Source organism: Amblyraja radiata, chromosome 4 (genome assembly GCF_010909765.2).
Source record: "Amblyraja radiata isolate CabotCenter1 chromosome 4, sAmbRad1.1.pri, whole genome shotgun sequence".
NCBI lineage: Eukaryota > Metazoa > Chordata > Chondrichthyes > Rajiformes > Rajidae > Amblyraja > Amblyraja radiata.
The window spans coordinates 19384734-19404456 of record NC_045959.1 but is presented as its reverse complement, the minus strand read 5'-3'; the positions used below and the strand labels follow the sequence as shown (position 1 = coordinate 19404456).

The 19723-nt window shown below is 40.0% G+C and overlaps 1 protein-coding gene across 7 annotated transcripts; it reads left to right on the top strand.

Annotated features, from left to right (window-relative positions):
* Positions 1 to 414: 414 nt before the first annotated feature.
* Positions 415 to 18951, top strand: tfap2a (transcription factor AP-2 alpha). Of its 7 annotated transcripts, XM_033019038.1 has the most exons (9): positions 422 to 536; positions 4557 to 4655; positions 6890 to 6964; positions 7213 to 7644; positions 10076 to 10127; positions 12115 to 12346; positions 13066 to 13184; positions 15526 to 15667; positions 17576 to 18951. In XM_033019038.1, the coding sequence occupies exons 1-9, from the start codon at positions 504 to 506 to the stop codon at positions 17865 to 17867; spliced, it is 1476 nt and encodes a 491-aa protein (XP_032874929.1). In that variant the 5' UTR covers positions 422 to 503; the 3' UTR covers positions 17868 to 18951. The 7 variants fall into 7 exon arrangements, with proteins under 7 accessions (XP_032874932.1, XP_032874931.1, XP_032874929.1 ...); XM_033019041.1 differs by lacking the exon at positions 4557 to 4655 and having other exon boundaries at positions 415 to 536; XM_033019040.1 differs by lacking the exon at positions 6890 to 6964 and having other exon boundaries at positions 420 to 536.
* The last annotated feature ends 772 nt before the right edge of the window (positions 18952 to 19723 follow it).

Sequence of the window (19723 nt, the reverse complement as noted above, 5' to 3'; positions counted from 1 at the left end):
CTGTTCTACCCGATACCTTTCCCTCCCCCATCATCCAAAAGAGACTTTGCAGCATTCCCAGTAATTGCAGATGACTTTTGCAGGTAACATTAAACTCCCTCAAATTCATTGCAACAGAGTTCCTGCAGTCATGAATAGGTGTGTGTGTGTGTGTGTGTGTGTGTGTGTGTGTGTGTGTGTGTGTGTGTGTGTGTGTGTGTGTGTGTGTGTGTGTGTGTGTGTGTGTGTGTGTGTGTGTGTGTGTGTGTGTGTGTGTGTGTGTGTGCGTGTGCGTGGGTCAGGATGAGATCTGGAAACTGATGGAAGGTCTGGCTGCAGAGGTACATATCTGTTGTAAATCCATCAGTGCTGAGACAGGCTGTTAGATTCTGACATTCCTGGCGTGTACGCAGGCGCAGGCAGGTGGCACCCAGACCAGGTGAGATGATTCTGTAGAGGTAAAAAGAGAAATTACTCAACAGTTCGCAGATCAGTTGACGCCACCACGGACATCTCCAGGCAATATGTCGATACTGGGCAAAATGAGCGACTGGCAGGTATGAGGAAAAACATATTAACTACACAGCTTCAACATCACAACCTGTGTTTCACTAGTTGCTGAAAGTTGTTCTTTAAGCAGTACCTCATATTCTATTGCGCGCACACGTACAATTAATAAATCCGAACATTTGGGACGAAGAATTAGCAACTTGAAGTGCTTAAGTCCAAACTTTTTTTTACCAGTACTTGTCTTTACCTGGTTAACGTTAGCGAGATAAACTTGTAATTACTCTGGTTGAATGAAAGGAGGATTTAATTATTGCCAACAGCTCTAGTCAGATAAAAATCATCTACGTTTTATATACATGATCAGTCTATTTTTTGTTCCTCTGGGCTATGAAAACCTTTCTTTAGTAATGTGTTATAACCCCCTTTCCCTTTGTCTTCTGTGTTTTTTGCATTAAATTTGTAGTCAGTTTACAATCGATGGAGTTCCCCAGATTTTTAGAAAACGCACCATCAGAGCCATGGTCACTTTACAACTTTCAGCAAATTACTGTGCGATTAGAAACCAAGAAAGAGTAGAGGTTATTTCAACATTTCACCTCAATGCTTGTTTCATTTGTATGGGATTACACTGAGCAATGTTACTGTGGGGCTATTCTTACACAAGTAGGAAACATTGAATAAAATGGAAGTTCCATTTTATGTTTCGTATTTTTACTGATAATTACTGCATGTGGTTACGACTTCAAACTACTTACAAAGTACTTAATTAATTCTGTGTATTACAAAACCTAATTGGTAATCAGTTATATTGATATCGGCATTAAAACATCAGATTTTACTCTTTACGCCAACCATTTGATTTTTTTTTAGCTTTGAGTGAAACAGCAATCATAACTTTTTGTGAAACTTAGCCACACTTCGCACACTACGGATTATATTATTAATTGTGCAGCTCAAAATATATGCGGAATTTAAGCATCGGGTTGAATTAGTGTGTCAGTGATTCCGGTGTAATTGGGAGATTGCGTTAAATGCACATACCCATGATTCTCCAAATTGCAACTGCTTAAAAGTTGGAGTTATGTGTAGCAAGTTTCTATGATGGGTCGGGAAGAGAGGTAGTGGTGAGGATGAGACACTGGACATGGCGTGTAGCATGAGGAAGTTCTTATGGAATGAGAAGGAGGCATTTTATCACTTAAAACGAGGTAACCTCTACTTTAAAAAGTTTGAAAGATGCTGTCAACATTAGTATTAATTATATCCAAAATTACTGAGATATGTCTCTCCATGGTGTAAACGTAACAGCAGCTGTTTTAAAAAAAATGCATATTTTCACCGGGAAACGAAAAATTATCTAAATGACCAAAACACAAGCTCAATTTAGATCAGGTGCTTCTAATGCGTAAAATATGCCATAGGGCAATTGTTAAGATGTGTGTTTGTATTTTGGTCATCACAGATTTCAACTTCTTGCGTTATGGTCAGTGTAAAATGCAGCAGGTGGGCAGAGACGTTAAATGCTACCCTCAAAGCATATACCCGGCGAATTTAAAACTAGTAGGGAGACTATTTCAATGCGTATAATCTCAGTTCGGTACATTAAAGAAATAATATTCCGATTCGATTTTGTCCACCTCATCGAAAACCGGGCATTTGTCTCAAAGGATCCGCGTCTCCTTATGGCTAGACAAAGATTCCCATTTAATTAAAATGCCAGCAATTGGGGTGTAGGGGAGGAGGAGGGGGGGGGGGGGGGGGGGGGGGGGGGGGTAGGGCGGATGAAGTAAATTTCACAACTTTATTTTTTTTCTCAAATGCTTTCACAAAAAGAGACCACGATAGCTATTTGTTTCAAGTTGTTCCTGCTTATCTGTAACATTGATTTGAAGAATTCATTGTCCTTTGATATACTAGCTAATCAGAGGATCATTGAATGGAATTAAAATCTTCTAGGAACAGAGTATTTGCGCGAAATTCCAAATGAGCCCCCTGGTGAAGAAATAAATACATTAAAGTTTAAACGACTTTACAACTAGCTAGTACCATATGGTATGTTATAGTCACTCCAACGTATTATTTAAGCACAACGTAACATGACTGAGTTAATTGTATATTCTTTAAATTAACAGTCCTTTGGTCAATGACAAAACTACACTGTCAGATATTGCCCTGAACGTTGATTATATCAAATAGGAACTCGTTTTAATCGAGAAATTGGACATTTTGAGATATTGTATCCCCTCTAACTGAAAATACAACCATTTTAGATAAGTCAAACGACAGGTCCTGAATAAACACTTAACAACTGAATATGAGCAGGTAAATGAAAACTTCCCGAAAATCTGAAAGCGAGGTAGTATTGGTTGAAAGTTTATTTTGTGAAACGAAAGTATTAAGCTAAAAACATACACTAGGTGATCACAGAGTCTATGAACGCGTTATATCAGCTCGATAGACAAGCAATTACATATATAGATATATATGTATAACTGTGCATATAGTTATATGTATATAGTTATATGTTATATATAGTTATATTATATATATGTATAAATATATGTATATATATGTATATATATACACACACACACACATATATTCAAGTTTAAAATAAGATGTTTACCTCGCTTTAGCCGCAATGTTGACCGTGATTCTCCCACAAGATGAGGGTGGAAATTATTTTCATCGAGTATCAAAGGATTTGGTCTTTTGGAGCGAGATATCTTGAAACGGTTGATATTTCGGATCTTCTAGTTAAAGACAATAGGTCTTGATGACATCTTTATCCCGGAGCTCCACCAAAAATGGTAATGAAGATTAATTGAAGACGACGCCTAAATCTAACCATGCAGATTACCTGTGTTGAGTTTTAACTTTACACACTTGGAAGAAAGACCTTGCGTCTCAATTCATAATTCATGGTCAATTAGCTATTTATTATGATAATAACTTTTAACAAAACGTAGCAAAACGATTAGCAAGACGGCGCAGATTCGAAATAGTTTGCTTATAAGTCACTGGTTATCAGTGGTCTTAAATAGGTAAGTAGCTAAATAGCTAAACAACAACCTGATTTCCACATCAATTGACCGTAAACCCACACTTTACTTGCTTGTTATTTAAAGCCTGGAAATATCAAAGAGAGGTAAATTTCGAATGAGGTTCTCCGGAACAGACCTAGTGTTTGATCAGGATTCCGCAGAAGGCAGCCACCGAAATCATCTGATTAACAACGCGTTTTAGCACTGCTTCATTCCGCCGTGGTGATAGTCCTAAAGTCTACTAGAAATAAATTGCATGATGATAAAAAAAACCTGGAATTTCTTTACCTGCTCCATCTGAACTTCCCCGGGGAGATGGTGTAAAAATAGCAAGGGTAATGAAATTGCTGTCAGTTCGTGATCTATTTAAGCACACCCATTGTAAAATGCTAAATCCATTTATTTATTGGACCACAACAAGAAAGGAAGTTGGGTGCTTGATGCACAGAGGAGTATGACATTAACAGCTGTTTGGATTTTTAAAAAAAAATACACATGTATTGTATTTATTATTATGGCGAGGATTTCATTAACTTGGTAAAAAAAAAAATACACTTCATCTATGCCAGTTGTTCTTATTAAAAAGTAAAAACTGTACTTTAAACAATTGAACCTCAATGAGATTATGAGTCTCTTGGGGAAGTATCGTCGTATAAACTAAACACTGAATCATCATCTGTTGGGGAAAGAGTTTCTGCGCATTAACACGATGGCCGATAAGTCAAGATTTAACAATTTGGGATTCCAATTCAATATAACAAATGGCCCGATTTGCATGTACAAGGTGCCGTGCACCTCACAATGTATTTATGTTGACGTCCATTTCAGTCGACAGGGCAAAGCTCTGTACCTGTGTCCATTGGAGCAGTAATGCGGTAGCATGAGTGTTTGGCTGGCGTTCATATGCTAATTGGGCTGTTATTAGCAAGTTACTAAAGAGCTGAGAGGGGAACTCGATCGACCATTAGAGGGAGATCTCAGAGCACATACGGAGCTCTAAACCAACACACACTCTCTGTACAGGACTGTCCGCTTTCTGATACACCCAGCCAGCCACTTTTGCACCAATCCATGAGAATGCTGTGGAAATTAGCGGACAATATCAAATATGAAGAGTGTGAGGTAAGAACATTTATATTAGCTTTTTAAAAAAAAATGCGTTTCAATGCCCCGCCGAGGGAACAAATCTTCTTTACATCACATCCAATGTAAATCAAATATTGCTTAGGATTTATTTAAGCATTAAACATTATTCCGCAAATAGATGCAGCGAAAACTAAACGAAGCATTCAGATATTCGGCTTGAAAACGCAACAAAATAATGCAACCTCGGACTGTTGTGTGCATACCTATTGTGTGGCGGCAGCTCCCATTGTAAACGATGCAAAAAACGAGGTTTAAGAAATCCGATCATTAGGTTAATAAAAATCTGAAATATAACTAATTGATAAATCTCGCCGCAAACTTTCGTTTGTAGATATTTAAAATCCATTATTTAAAAGGGCGGTTTCGATATGGAACTGCAATCAAAATTATAAAAAAAATTTAGTTAACCACACTATTGTCATAAAGCGATGTAGCGAATTCAGACGTCGTTGAAAGCTGTGTAAGATTTTGTAGTAAACTTCAATGAATTGATATCACATTAAAAAAACGTGTCCGCCTGTGTTAATAAACCTTCATTTATTTCCCTCCTCTCCAAACCGCCCAATGAAAACAATTGAAATTTGCACAAACATATTCTGTTGCCGTTATGATTAAAAGATATGTGTGAATATATATATATGTGTGTATGTGTGTAAAAACGACAGTAGACAGACAGTAAGTTGGTAATGACTAAAGGCCTTGACTATGCCCGGATTGAGAAAGTTGATCTGCAGACTTTGCTAGGTATTATTTGGGGGGAGTTGTTTTTTGTAGTTGTACAGCCGGTCAAACGGGTTTATAGAGCCAGGCTGGAAGACAGCTCATTCCAGGAGCTGAATTAGACAGCTCTTGAGTTTCACTTTTCCCCTTGGAACCGAAGTCGTTTTGTTTTTTAAAAAAAGGTTAAAAAAAAAGAAAGCAGAGAAAAGTATGAAGGATCGGCGGAATTTTCAGGCGAAGAGAGTGGACGATCAAAGCTGAAATCCGTTTATTTGGAACTGGCTTCGAGCAGAGTTTAGACAAAAGTGGTGTGTTTTTTTCAGGATCGCTGTAGGGAGCAGCCTGCGTAGAATTGCGTGGAAACGAATGAGGGCTTCGGAGACTCCATAGTCTCTCTGTTGCTCCCCCTGTCTCTTAACTTTTAACCCGTTGTAAGATGGACCAGGCTACTAGTGACACAGGCTCAGGGCAGAACACGTCTCCGGAAAAAGATCTGAAAAGGAAGAGAGCTGAGAACGCGGGTAGCCTCTCCCCAGCCAGGAAGCGAGTGCCCGCCGACATGCCTTTAGCATTCTCTGGATTTTCACACGAAAACGAGGTGCAAATTCCTTCTCGTGTCACCCTCTTCCCCGAGGAGATGGGAGGGAGGGGAGAGAGAGAGGGAGAAAGAAGGGGAAGAGAGGAGAGCGAGAGAGAGAGAGAGCGAGAGAGAGGGAGAGTGAGAGAGAGCGAGAGGAGGGAGGAGGAGAGAGGAGAGAGGAGAGAGAGAGAGGAGAGAGAAGAGGGAGAGAGAGAGAGAGAGAGAGAGAGAGAGGGACGAGAGAGAAGAGAGAGAGAGTAGAGAAGAGACTCTCTCTATCTCGCCTCTGCTCTATTCTCTCTCTCTTTCTCTCTCTCTCTCTCTCTCTCTCTCTCTCTCTTTCTCTCTTTCTCTCTTTTTCTCTTTCTCTCTCTCTCCCTCTTTCTCTTTCTCTCTCTCTCCCTCTCTCACTTTCGCATGCCCTCGATCACTTTAAAATGTTCTCCTCTTCACTGTGATTCGTCAGACCCAGCGGTGTGTCCCCCTCTTTTCTCTCTCTCTCTCTGATTAGATACACTGAATCTTTATTCAATGGACGTCATTTATAACAGACACAGCCTTCAGTTGCTTTCTCGCTTCACGCTTGATTTCCGACCATTCTCCCCTTATTAAGTATTCGTGTAATATTAATAGTCATGAATATTTGCCATTATGTGCGCACTTGAAGCCGCTTCTCCTTGTTAGTGGAGGAGAGAGGGGGGAAAAAAGTTTGAAAAAAAAATCTAACGACGTGACGCCCTGAAACTAGACACAAATGTGATTTTTTTGATGTGTGTTATTCCCAATGAGGACATTTTTCAAGTACTGATGGATTCTGCTCCCTCGCTCCTGTATGTGACACCCCGGCGTTGTGCTCGTGTTGTAGTTGTATAGTACTGGACTGTTTTTTTTCCAATTTTCCCCACTCTAGGTCTCTCTCTTTTTTCCCCCTGACGAACTCAGATCAGACTGTCCGCAGATGTTAGTGCACAGTTTCTCGGCTATGGTGAGTTACAGTGAGATGCCATTAGATTTAAACAACCCCCCCAACTGGTAGCACTTTCGCTTTTGAACCCTGTGCAATAATATTTTGCTGAATTCGCCCCCACTTACCACGTATTCCTGTTACGGTTAAAACTTGTGAATGCAATGATGCAAGCAGAACGAATATGCAATTCCAGCAATTATTATTATTATTTTAAAAAAATGTATTATTATTTTTTAATGCCATCTTAATGTCTGATTTCGTTGCAGGACCGCCACGATGGGACCAGTAATGGGACTCCACGTTTGCCCCAGTTAGGAACGGTCAGCCAGTCTCCATATCCGACTGCCCCGCCGCTGTCTCACACACCTAACACGGATTTCCAACCACCTTACTTCCCTCCACCGTACCAACCCATCTACCCGCAGTCGCAGGACCCTTATTCCCATGTGAACGACCCCTACTCGCTCAACTCTCTGCACTCGCAGCCGCAGCCGCAGCACCCGACCTGGCCGCAGAGACAGAATCAAGAGGCGGGCATCCTGCACCAACATCGGGCTCTACCGCAGCTGGCCGGCTTAGATCCACGGAGGGACTATCGGCGGCCTGATGTCCTACTCCACAGCACCCACGGACTCGATTCCGGCCTTGGAGATTCATTGCCCATCCACAGCATTGCACACTCCATCGAAGATGTACAGGTAACTTCTATGCAATCGCTGGGAGTTTTATTACATATTTAATTTCATCCCCCCCCTCCCAATTTCACCCCCCCCCCCCGTTGTTTAATGAGATATTTTCAAATCTGAGATGGCGTTTCCCCCATGTAATACAAAACACTGCTTTGGAGAAGAACTGGCCTTCAGTTAGCATTTCAACGTAAACTCAAACCATTTGAAGAGCTGTTTATAAGACAGCATAAAACCATCACATGCAATACAAACTGCCCATAACACATTTGCTGCTATACATTAAATGCAAACAGATTATTCTTTTCAATAGCCACAATGGATATTCACGTCCTTTGATTAATTAAATTGAATGTTCCCGTTTTAACTTTTTGTTTGTAATTTGTAAACAATTAGCCCCCACCAGAGTATGTGACTTGTTAAATCTTTCAGTTTGGCAGAACAGATGTATTTCAATCTGTAGTGTCTGGAGTGCTTTACAGGCAAGAAATGTGTATCTCACCATAATTCTGAAGATGCTTTTTAATTTCCCCCCTCTCCTGAGAAAATTAGGGATATTTTGTTACGTGCATTGATCTACTGGAGTTTATTTCATATATTTAGCTTATTGTGGAGTTATTATTACGGGGCATATGAAACATACAAAGGGCACATGCTTGCATTGTGTTAAATTGACCACTATTCAGTGGTGATGATAATTGACTTCCTAGGTTAAATCGCAATATGAATTTCTATCTTCAACTATAATCTGGAATATTTAGCAATAGATATTGCTTATCTTGCAAACAAAAGACTGATGAAATGAAAACCAACCACCCCATTGGTCGTGTTAGTTTGAGGCAATGTTTTGTTTCGAAACACTGCTTGAAATTTCGTTTTACAAAAATGCAGATCTCAAAGCTCTCGTAAAATATTCATAAGCAAGAAACCATCATGCATTCACTTCCAAACAAATACTCATTATGAATGCTTAGTGCGATTGAAAGCTGTTCCACATTCCACTTAATACCTGCGGCCATACTTTGCTTAAATGTGACTGGCTCCTTAACACACATACGCGCGCGCACATGCACACAAAACAAAAACCCTGCTGTAAACAAGCCTAAAATGCAGCCTTAACTCCACGATTTGTGGTTCCGATTCTTCAGGAGAGCTTTCAACAATGCGAGTATTGATGTGTTAGATAAAAAAGAGAACACAGTCTATCTAAATGATTCAGCTCATTTTGTGCGATTGTGTCTATGTGATACAAGAATGAAAAAGTCCTTACTTATTGTCCAATATTTGTATTTCAGTGGTGGGGGAGAGAGAGCCTGCCGCTTTGGAGTGTAATTGTTATAATGAAGCCTGGTGTCAATTCTTCAGACTGTCAAAGTGGTGCCAATGTTGTACATTTTTTGTTAGCAAGGCTACCGATTATCGCCTTTAACCACGATTAACGGGAAATATATCCTTTTCTGCCCCTGTTAAAGTATTCAGATTCCGGAATTATAAACCTCTTAAGCATAACGGTTCTTAGCTTTTGTTTCAATAAAAAAAATACACCGAATCTAAGTAGGTCGAGTTGATCCTTTTAAATTGATGCTTAATAGAGACAGAATTCCAGCTAAGTTTAAGAATTAGTTTGAAACTAAACCTGCTTAAAATATATTTAAAATATATACTATTGGGGTAGATTGCGTGTGTCTGACTGAACGACAGTTTGAGGGAAATGAAACATAATGGGAAATCTGCAGATAATGCACTGGGTAACTGTAGATGGAAGGTGCAATAATAAATAACGAAGGGGAAAAATCAAAGCTGAATGAATGATGCTAGGTCGGTTACTGACATTGCAGCGGCGATTTAGAACTGACTGGTATTTGTAAATGAACTGGCGGCTCTGCGCTGATTGCCAATCGCTCAGTCTCGGTAGAATTCGTGTCAAATTGGCAAACATATTCCGACACTGTATTGCATATCGATGTGGGAATGAGCAGATTTGCTCTCACTTAATGGCCCCCATAACTAGCAAAAGCTGAGGCCAAATGCATTTCTAGAAAATAAAAACTGCTGGGGATGGGCAGTAGAACGATTTACAATTCCCAGTCCTCCGACCTCCCTCCACACACAATGATACACACACAGACACACACACACACATTGTACCTCACAAAGGGAGATGGTCAAATAAACAATTCTCAGAACTTTAACCTTTTACCAAACACATAAAAATGTTACAACGAAAATTAAAATGATGTATTGACCAGGAAACGGGAATTATCAGGCTATGGTTAAATACACGCATTATCATATGTATTCGGGGGAATGTGCCAGGCAGTGGATGTATTTTAGCAACTTCTAACGTGACTCGGTTTCATACAGTTTCTGCCACAGTAATGACTGTTCGCCGTCTTTATTTCCGTAAGTTTGTGGTAATATTATTTAAACAATTCAATTTCAGCATGTTGATGATCATGGCATTAACATCCAGGACCACACCGTCATTAAAAAAGGCAAGTTCTGTTTTTTCCCCCTTTCAAATCCAATACTTTTGCACTAACATTAATAGGGGGCCAATAGACCTTTTCTGCTTTATATGAGTTTTGATGTAATGTCGTACCTAATGACAAACTGAAGGATGAGGTAATTAAAAGAGAGATACGGTGGTTTTCTACATAACACTTGCGGGTTTAAATTTTCGATAAGGGGGAACGCACACACAAAATAATTCTGCCCTGTGCATCTCAGTCTCTGCACGATGATGAGAATTTAAAGAATCCTCCACAGTTGTGTTCCGTTAATGAGCAAAGGAATTAGGGAGCATATAAATCAAACCAAATGCCCGAACTTGCAGAAGCAATTATACTGTCGATTGGCGTTACATGCTTTTGAGGGTCTGGTTAGTCATGTGCGTTTGGACATGTATTTATTTCTATGGAGCTTTGCATGGGCAGTATGTATTCTTTGCTAGGGATTCATAAAGAGCCGTCTGCTTCCTTTGCTAAGATGCTTATTGAGATATTGCTATAGGATTGATTTGATTCGAATTGGGTTTTGCATGCAATAGTGCGTGTGTGCACATTAATTCCTAAAACTGCAGCATACGATTAAATGGTTTAGTTTCATCTTTCTGCTTCTCCAGGTTTTGTCACGTCACATTACATGTGCAAGGGATAAATCTTAAGAGATGCTCTTTCCACGTCGACATGATAATTGGCTCTTTTATTAGTAATCTCAAGAGTTCGTTTAACTCCTATTGTCTCTGTTAGCCTCCCCAGAGCTATTAATGTCACAAGTGATCTATCCGGAACTAGGAACTCGACGCCTTCAAAGATCTAGAGTAGATTTCCAGTGGCATAAAGAGAGCCCCTAAGCAGTGCAGTTGATTGCGTTGCAAAGGTGTTTTTTTATGGGGTGATGTGTGAATGCAGCGTAGCTCTCACGCCAGCATTTTAGACATGCAGTCAATTAAAAAAAACGAAGCATATTGCTGCACTGGAGCTTTTTTTTCTCCAAATTCGTGAATGCATTGCATTGTTTAGATGTAATTCCTCTGGTGATCAACATTCCACGATTGTGTCTTTCTTTATTCCGGACGGTTAGAACGACCCATTGACTGAATGCAGGTTGTTTGGCGAAAATGGCGACTTTAATTTCCTGCCAATTATACCTTTTTTTGTTGTTGTGGTCGTTGCAATGAGCTGATAAATTGAAGTTATGAGTGGATGTGTTGGTGTTCCGGTGTGTGTCCGCCTGGTTTGCCGACAGAGGCAATGATTCTTTCTTCCGTGTTGAGTGTTGTATGATGGAGGTCCAAATGCAGACTGCAACCGAGTAGAAATGTCATTAGAATAAAACAGTACACTATTAACCATCCCACCGTGCTTACATGATTACAAAATAAATGCCTCGAACTTAATTTAACATATAACTCCAAGCACAAATATGGATGGAACGCAAGCCGGTGTTAGCGATTTAAACGTGCTGTACGAATATATTAGAATGAGTTCATTCTTGACTTGCCAAACAAGGAATCTATTTACGTTGTGTTGAATCACAGGAGCATTTTTTCTATTACACAATGGAAATGACTACTGTGATACTGACACGTTTCGAAATTGGTCTTGGGAAGCTAACTTTGGAAAGAATGTCCATATAATAAGGACGTAGTTCACTTCAATTTGATCTGAATGCTGAAACGACCATTTTATGTTTGTCTTAATATATACAATCTAAAAATACAATTCAATGCAGGGGACATTGCATTAATGTGTAGAGCGGACGCTGTTGCTGATGACTTTGACACCCACGAATAACACAAAGGTCTGATAGATTCGTATATGTCTAATCCGAAACGGTACAAACAAACTTGCCGAGAGGTTGGAGTTGTAGGGTTAGTGGGGACCAATACTGCGGAGAGTTGGAAAGTCACCTATTTGATAGTTTATGTAATGCTGGCCATGGGCTCGGGCACTGATCTGTTTGATGCTTCTGTTTCAGGTCCCATGTCCCTATCCAAGTCTCACAGTGGGGCTATCACCTCGATCTCACTTAATAAGGACGGGCTCTTTGGCGGGGTTGCGAACCCAAACGAAGTGTTCTGTTCAGTTCCGGGTCGCCTCTCCCTCCTCAGTTCAACATCAAAGTACAAGGTGACGGTGGCGGAAGTGCAGAGACGACTCTCTCCGCCTGAGTGTCTCAATGCCTCGTTGCTGGGCGGAGTACTTAGGAGGTGAGGGCTATTGGCGCATTGGGCACCGTCCTTAACCAGCTCAAGTTGGTGAAAACACAACACTGAACACACAGCAGGGAAAACGGCTTTTTTTGGGGCATAGAGCTCACAGTTAAAATATTTCAGCCGTTCTTTATTTTCGCTTTTTGTTCATTAGTTTTATTTCCAACAACCACAATCCCATTTTTGATGGGGTTGTTAATATTTGCAACGTATATAGTCTTTGTTTCTGACTCTGCGCACTGATCAATAGTTTAAAAAGCAGCTACCCGTTACTCAAATAAATCGAGACCAATATAAGATCAACTGTCTAGATACATTTTAACAGTATGAAACTTATCTGCAGTTTTGCATATAATTTGCGGTGACCTTTGCACACTTTGGATAACACACGATGGGTGCACTAATAGACAAACACTGTTTTTACAAATCAATTGATCAAAATCAATTCAAAAATTGGTATTCAATTTAGGTTGGTTAACTTTGGAAAGAATGTACATGTTTGGAATATCAAATGTTTGCATTAAAAAGAAAAACAGTCAACTAACATGTGATTGTTTGAAACCTTTTTGGGTAATCCCCAAGTGACCATGTTTCTTTTTTTTTAAATTTGCAATGAGATGGTCCGCACTTTAGAATAACGAGTAAAAGGAATAGTTACATGAGATGCACGGAGTTACAATTTAACTAAGAGCTTCCCTCTATTTTTGTTTAAATAGGGCGAAATCTAAAAATGGAGGACGGTCATTAAGAGAAAAATTAGACAAAATTGGATTAAATTTACCAGCCGGTAGACGCAAAGCTGCCAATGTAACGCTGCTAACATCACTTGTTGAGGGTAAGTGAATTTTATTGCATTTCCTTATTAAGGATGAAGGCACTTGGGATGATTGTGGAGGAGCGAGAAATGCTGCTTTTGTGGAACCACGTGCCCTTATGTAATTTGCGCTGGCATGCAGCAGTCATTGCCTTATGTTAACCCTTCAACGTGCCGATAGAAAGGAGAAGTAACAGAGTCCGCAATAGCAGTGAACATTGCAACGGTTGTCTTAGAATGTACACAGTAAGCTTCCGTCAGGGTTATTAGAAGAGAAGAGAAGGGGCCTTGACATCGCCAGATGTGGTCAAAGGATGTGCTCGGGTGTGTTACGGGCCAATGTGGGAAGGTTGCAAATCGTTGTTTTTGTTGTTGACGGGATGGAGACTTATAGGAGGTGTTAGGTGGATGGATTGCTTTGTGCATTTGGTGCTAATGTCCGAAGTAACATCATGCGAATGAAGTTCTAATGACGGGCCCAAAGTCACTCTCGTGCCTCAATATTGTCTCCAGGAGTGTTGAGCTACAAAGTAGAGTAGCACAGATGCTGGAAAAAACAAATTGAATGTATCTCATTTGGAGTCTGAGCTAATGAACGGATTATCCCAAAGCATTAGTTGGTTAGAGAATAAGTCCAAACCTTATGACTTATTTATTATTTGCCCCGTTGGATGTCTTAAAACTGTCTTAAAACGTGTGTGTATCTTTTTTATAATTGATGTTCATTGTGCCCACGGTCTAGTCTGTAATATGGTTACAATAGATCAGTGTGTCAGGATAGTATGGAGAGAGGTTCTTAAAGAAAATCATTAATCTGATTATGGTTCTGTGTTATAATTAGCCAGGAGTGGATTCACGCGTAGATAGTTTGCTGATGAATGAGTGACCAGTTGGATTTCTAAGGGCCAGGCTGTTGGACTATATCCTGTTGTTATTGTTTATGATCTGTTCCATTTTATGGAAACGAGTTTCTGGACTGTGCCTTTGAAGCATTAATTGGCGCATGCGTCCTTCCGGTGCTGGCTAATAGCAGGAAGCCCTGCAGTAAAACCCAACTGGTTCAGGAAATTAAAACCAAACACTTTGAAATCAACAAAAAAAGACAGGGTTCTTGAGACTGATGTACCCTAGCCGTTTCACAGAAACTGACAAATATATGTGTGTTTTTTTTTTGTTGCAAGGAGTTATTTTTCCAAAGTGCTTAGTTTGCAATCGTAAGAAACCGTACATTATTTTATCATTGTATGGACTAACTAATTGTAATGATAAAAACACGATAAATCGTCCGGAATGCTGATTATTTATGATCCGTTGCATCGAACGGCACATGCATTTGATTTGAATCATGTTTTTTTTTTAAACATTCGGATTTATTACATTTTGCCTGGCCAATGAACTGCTTCTATGTATATATTTAAGTGTAGTTAAACTGCAGTTGACACATGAGCAGCCTTTTATTTTCCAAATCGACAGAAGTTCAAACATATTCACACGCGACTCATCCTTTTTATAAAGTGCTGTCTAAAACCTGTCTGGACCACATGAACCATACCGCTTGAATGTTTATGAGCCAATATGAGTGAAAAATAGCAAACGGCCATTTCTGTCCTGTATGACTACAATATGCTTTGTTGTTCGGTTGCATCGGGTTTACGGAACACAGGCTTATGTGCAAGAGGATGTTGCATAGACATGGTTTGAACTGGCACTGAATGTATGACAACAAAAGAGATATTGTCAATTTATTTGGTATCCTATCCAGTGCAGTACTTAGCTCCTCGTAATGTCGTTAAATGACTCAGTGAAGCTCTCCAAGTTTTTTTATTGCATGCTTCAAATATTTAGTTTGTGACAAATGGTAGTATGAAGGCTCCAGCAGGGCACTTCTAAACTATTCCTTGCATTAAGATGCTGAAGGAAGTCTGGGCTGCACTGTGCGATTGTTAGACATCGCGCAATGCAATCTAAATATTTAAAGATACACTACCATTTTGTTTTTGATGCTGGATTGTTTCGATAATAAAGTGATTATTTTAAACAAATCTGCAAACAACGTAACATGTGCCTACTTTATCTACGCCCTGTCATTAAATTTAATTGCCTTAATATATAGCTCTAACTAAATTTCAATAATGCCAGTAAAAAGGCAGCTACCTTTTACAGGGGGTCGTAAAATGGGCTTTGAAGCACTTTAAATGTAAAATGTAAAACAATTCTATAAAACATTTGGAGCTCGGTTGCAGATAGTGGTGTGTGTGCCTGTTATACCAGCCTACCGTCATCAGAATAGTTTGTGATCTATTAACATTGGATCTAAGGCATCGACCTATATTTTGCACATGTCATTCATTCCCATGCCCAGGTGAAGCTGTGCATCTTGCTCGGGATTTTGGTTACGTTTGCGAAACGGAATTTCCAGCCAAAGCAATAGGCGAGTACGTCAACCGACAGCACTCAGATCCCAACGCACAAGTGACGCGCAAAAACATGCTACTGGCAACGAAGTAAGTCCTTCCGAATGAAAACTTCAGCTAAGTCCTCCCCCCGCCTCATCTCCCTCCCATCCTTCTCTCCCTCCCCTCCCCCTCTCCCTCCCCTCCTTCTCTCCCTCCCCTCCTTCTCTCCCTCCCCTCCTTCTCTCCCTCCCCTCCTTCTCTCCCTCCCCTCCTTCTCTCCATCTGCATTCGGGACTGCCATTAGCACCAGATATAGTATATAGGTCGCTAAAACGGTTCGGCTCAAAATCGGGCAACATGGCTATTCTGAAAATGGCAATTTGGTTTCGGACTAGTGCTTAGTAACATGCGATGAGTGGCAAAAAAAAAGTTTACGCGTAGATTATGAAAGAGTAGTCGATAACAGCCTGAACCTTGACACCTAGTGTGCTTTGCAGTGTATCATTGGTATTAATGTTGTGACCCACTGCTATCAATGCCAGCGCCGCCTGACTTGCCGTCCAATGCTTTCGCTGTTAATAGCAGAGAACCTGCCGTCATTTTGTGAAGTCACATATCAGATGGAGTCATATAAGCTTTAATATTTGCTCAGCGGTTAATAAGCATTATTTAGCAATCGAGTGTAGCCGGATTGCTTGGATGAAAAGGCACGTGTGAAAAGTAAATTATCCGTGCTGAAATGTTGGAGGAAATTTCCAGGCTTGTTTTCTAGCCTTTAATTAAGAATGTGAAATGTCACCGAAGGGCATTGCGGTGTATAAGCTTTAGGAGGTTGGTGAAGCAATTTGTATCAATGGTTACAATCCCAGTGAAGTAAGCATTCTTTCAGAAGGTGTGAGATCTTTCGACTTCAGGCTTCAGAAATATGTTTTACCTAGTTCCGAATAGACTTTGAAAATAGATTCAGTACATTAAACGGTATAGAATTCCAGACATAGGAAAAAATTAGCACATCTAATCATAGCTACACCCACGGGCACATTCAGGCGTGCGTACACGTGCACGCGTGGGCGCGCACACTTACATGGAAAGGGGTATACAAGGGCGCATACACACACATGGAGTATGACTTGAGCTTTACGTATTATAGTGATTGTTTTATACACACTAATTAATCTGATTATTTTCCGCACTGGAGGACAATATAGCTCTTATTGCCCTCTGCATTCCGTTGTGTGATTTTGAAATTGTTCAACCGATTTGTCATGTAACACTTACTATGTTATGTGGGGTGCACGCAGTGTATCAGAACCCCAAAATGGAAACAATGATTAGTTCTAACCCCAGAGAACCACTGAGTGAAAACTAAATTGTCAGATAATTGATTTTGCTAGTGAGCATTCTGAAATTCAACGAGCTTTGCCGTATTGGAATGCACTGGATATCAAAATGGTTTTGTTTTAACTTCTGAAATTGTGTTTCTCTGTATTGAAAATTGCTCGAAAAGCCGATAATTTATACAAAACCGCGCACCCAGACTCTTATGCGGCTGTTTCAAAAAATACCTATCAAGACTTTATAATGAAATAAATTAATTACTGGGAGTATTCGGGACCGATTTCATGTTAACATACCCATTAAAGATAATACTCGTCCATTAATCCACTCAAGAACAGCAGACAATATCAAAAAAAACTGTCTGCTACAGCAGTATGGGGTCAAATCTGAACGAAATTTATCTTTAAAGCTGACCGCTATTATCCAGGGCAAACATATATTCCTAAGCAGTGCCCTTTGTTCCAGAAGTCTTTAAATAATGATCTTGTATTAGCCATTAAATAACTCCCTACCTCTGCCATGAGTTTGGGTGAAGGGGCCGGAAGTTAGCTTTAGGGGTCCAAAGTAAATGATGAATAGAACTTGTTGTCTCTCCATTCCTCCCCTCCCCCTTCCCACTCTTCTATCCCAGATAGATGCTGCAGTTGAACATTACAACCTGTAATCTTCATTTTCCAGACAAATCTGCAAAGAATTCACAGACTTGCTGACACAGGACCGATCTCCTTTGGGGAACTCGCGACCTGCCCCGATCTTGGAACCTGGCATTCAGAGTTGCCTGACTCACTTCAGTCTAATCACACACGGCTTCGGCAGTCCGGCTCTGTGCGCTGCTATAACCGCCTTACAGAACTATCTTACCGAAGCACTCAAAGCCATGGACAAAATGTACATGAACAATACTCCTAACAACCACACGGGCGAAAATCCCAGTAAAAGCGGCGACAAGGACGAAAAACACAGAAAGTAGTCGAATAGCAAACGCACAACTTCCTAAAAAGGAACAAAACATTTTAAAAATTGTCATATAGGTGTGACTGTTTCCCCCTCAACCTGGAACTCGGAGTCTGAGTGAGAAGAGAAGGCGATGAAGAAATTTGAACTGCTTTTTGGGAGGAAAAAAAACCAGATCAGAGTTTCTAAAACTTTTTACCGAGTTAAACCTTCATCCATCAGACTGCATCTTGATTGACATATCCCCGTTGTTTAAGTCTGTTAAGATTGTAGTCACAATCATTTAAAGAAGGTAACGAAAGCACATTTTATCAGTATTGTAAGTAAACTCGAGCAGTTCATGCTGTCATAACTATCGTTGTTGAAAACAAATCCTCTAAGGTATTGGTCAATTCCACAACTATTGCAAGTTGCAGTTCACGATATAATAAGGGAAACAGTGTTCATGTATGTATATATTTATTTATGTGTAATTTAATGGGAATTGTAAATATGGTGCGTCCGTTTAAACCTTTATTTTATTTATCTGGTGATATCGTTTATCTCCTGTTAGTGGGTTTTAATCTTCATCAAACACAGTAGATCTTTCCGTGATTTTATGGTACTTAGAAAGATATCGGGGGAACCCTGGGAAACACATTTTAGCTCTCTGTAGCATGTTGTGGCGATAAGCAGTTGAACAGAATCCAAAAGAGAGGGGGGAGAAACGAGTTTTATATAAGCATCGAATTTAGTTTATAATACCACAGAAATTCGAATTTAAGAATAATACCTACGTTTTTTTTAATAAAAAGCATCTGTGATGTTTTTTTGTGTTTTAAAATATCCCATGTGTTGTGACAAAGGAATTATCTGACACTATGTCTTCTTTCCCTACTGAAAAAAACAGAGCAATAAACTGATATTGTCTATAGAACGGTTTAGTATTTTATTGTTGATCTGACAGCATTTGGGACGAGCAGATATCTTGTATGACCGGTGGCTAAATTGGAAACAGTTTTTAGCTGTATTATATAGAGTTGTGTTGGCAATAGTTTACATGCCTGTCGATGTATCATAGTCCTTTGTTACCCAGAAAAATAAATATTTGATACGCTTTATGTCGATTTTTTTTATTCAGTGGCTCTCTGTTGCCCAGGCGTATTTTTACTTGGCAGTATTTTCCTGCAGCCTTTCTGTATGGCTTGCAGTAATTGGGTTTAACTCTCCCTTGACAATTGCTCCCCTGCAATAAGCAGCTGAACCCATTGTTTCCCTCAAGTATAATAAAAAAACTTGAACTTCAAGTTAGAGTTGAACAGGCTTGCTCTGCTACTTTATTGAGCCGTAATCAAAATAAATGATAAAGAGGTGGCGGTGGTGGGTTGGGAGGGCGGGGGTGGCGGCCAGGGGTTGGCCGGGCGGGGGCGGGCAGGGGGTGGAGAGGGGAGTGCATCGTTCAGGTCTTTAATGTCCTTGAATAATGTACCTAATGATGTGACAAGTCACTAAATAAACTTCGTAGATTTCCATGACACTGTGGTTATAAAATGCCGGATCTGCCGTTTAACTCGTTAACACTGCTTTCTTAATGACAGTGGAAATTTGTAATATTTTCTAGCGGACTTGAATGGAGACGTGTTGAGAGATACTGCTATGTTGTTTACAGCCTGCGTTAAGAAGTCGATCTACCGACCAACACCTTCCATCCCCACCCAGATTCAATGCATTGTGTTTCTTTTTCATTGCTATAGTGCAGTGCAGCCAATAGATTTAAAACAATAAGGTTAAAAGCGACATTACCCTTTTTATATTGAATTTTACAGGCTTGACGATTCGTGAATGAAGTAATGTGCGTGGCGTGCGCACAATAATTTCTCAGCTAAGAGATGG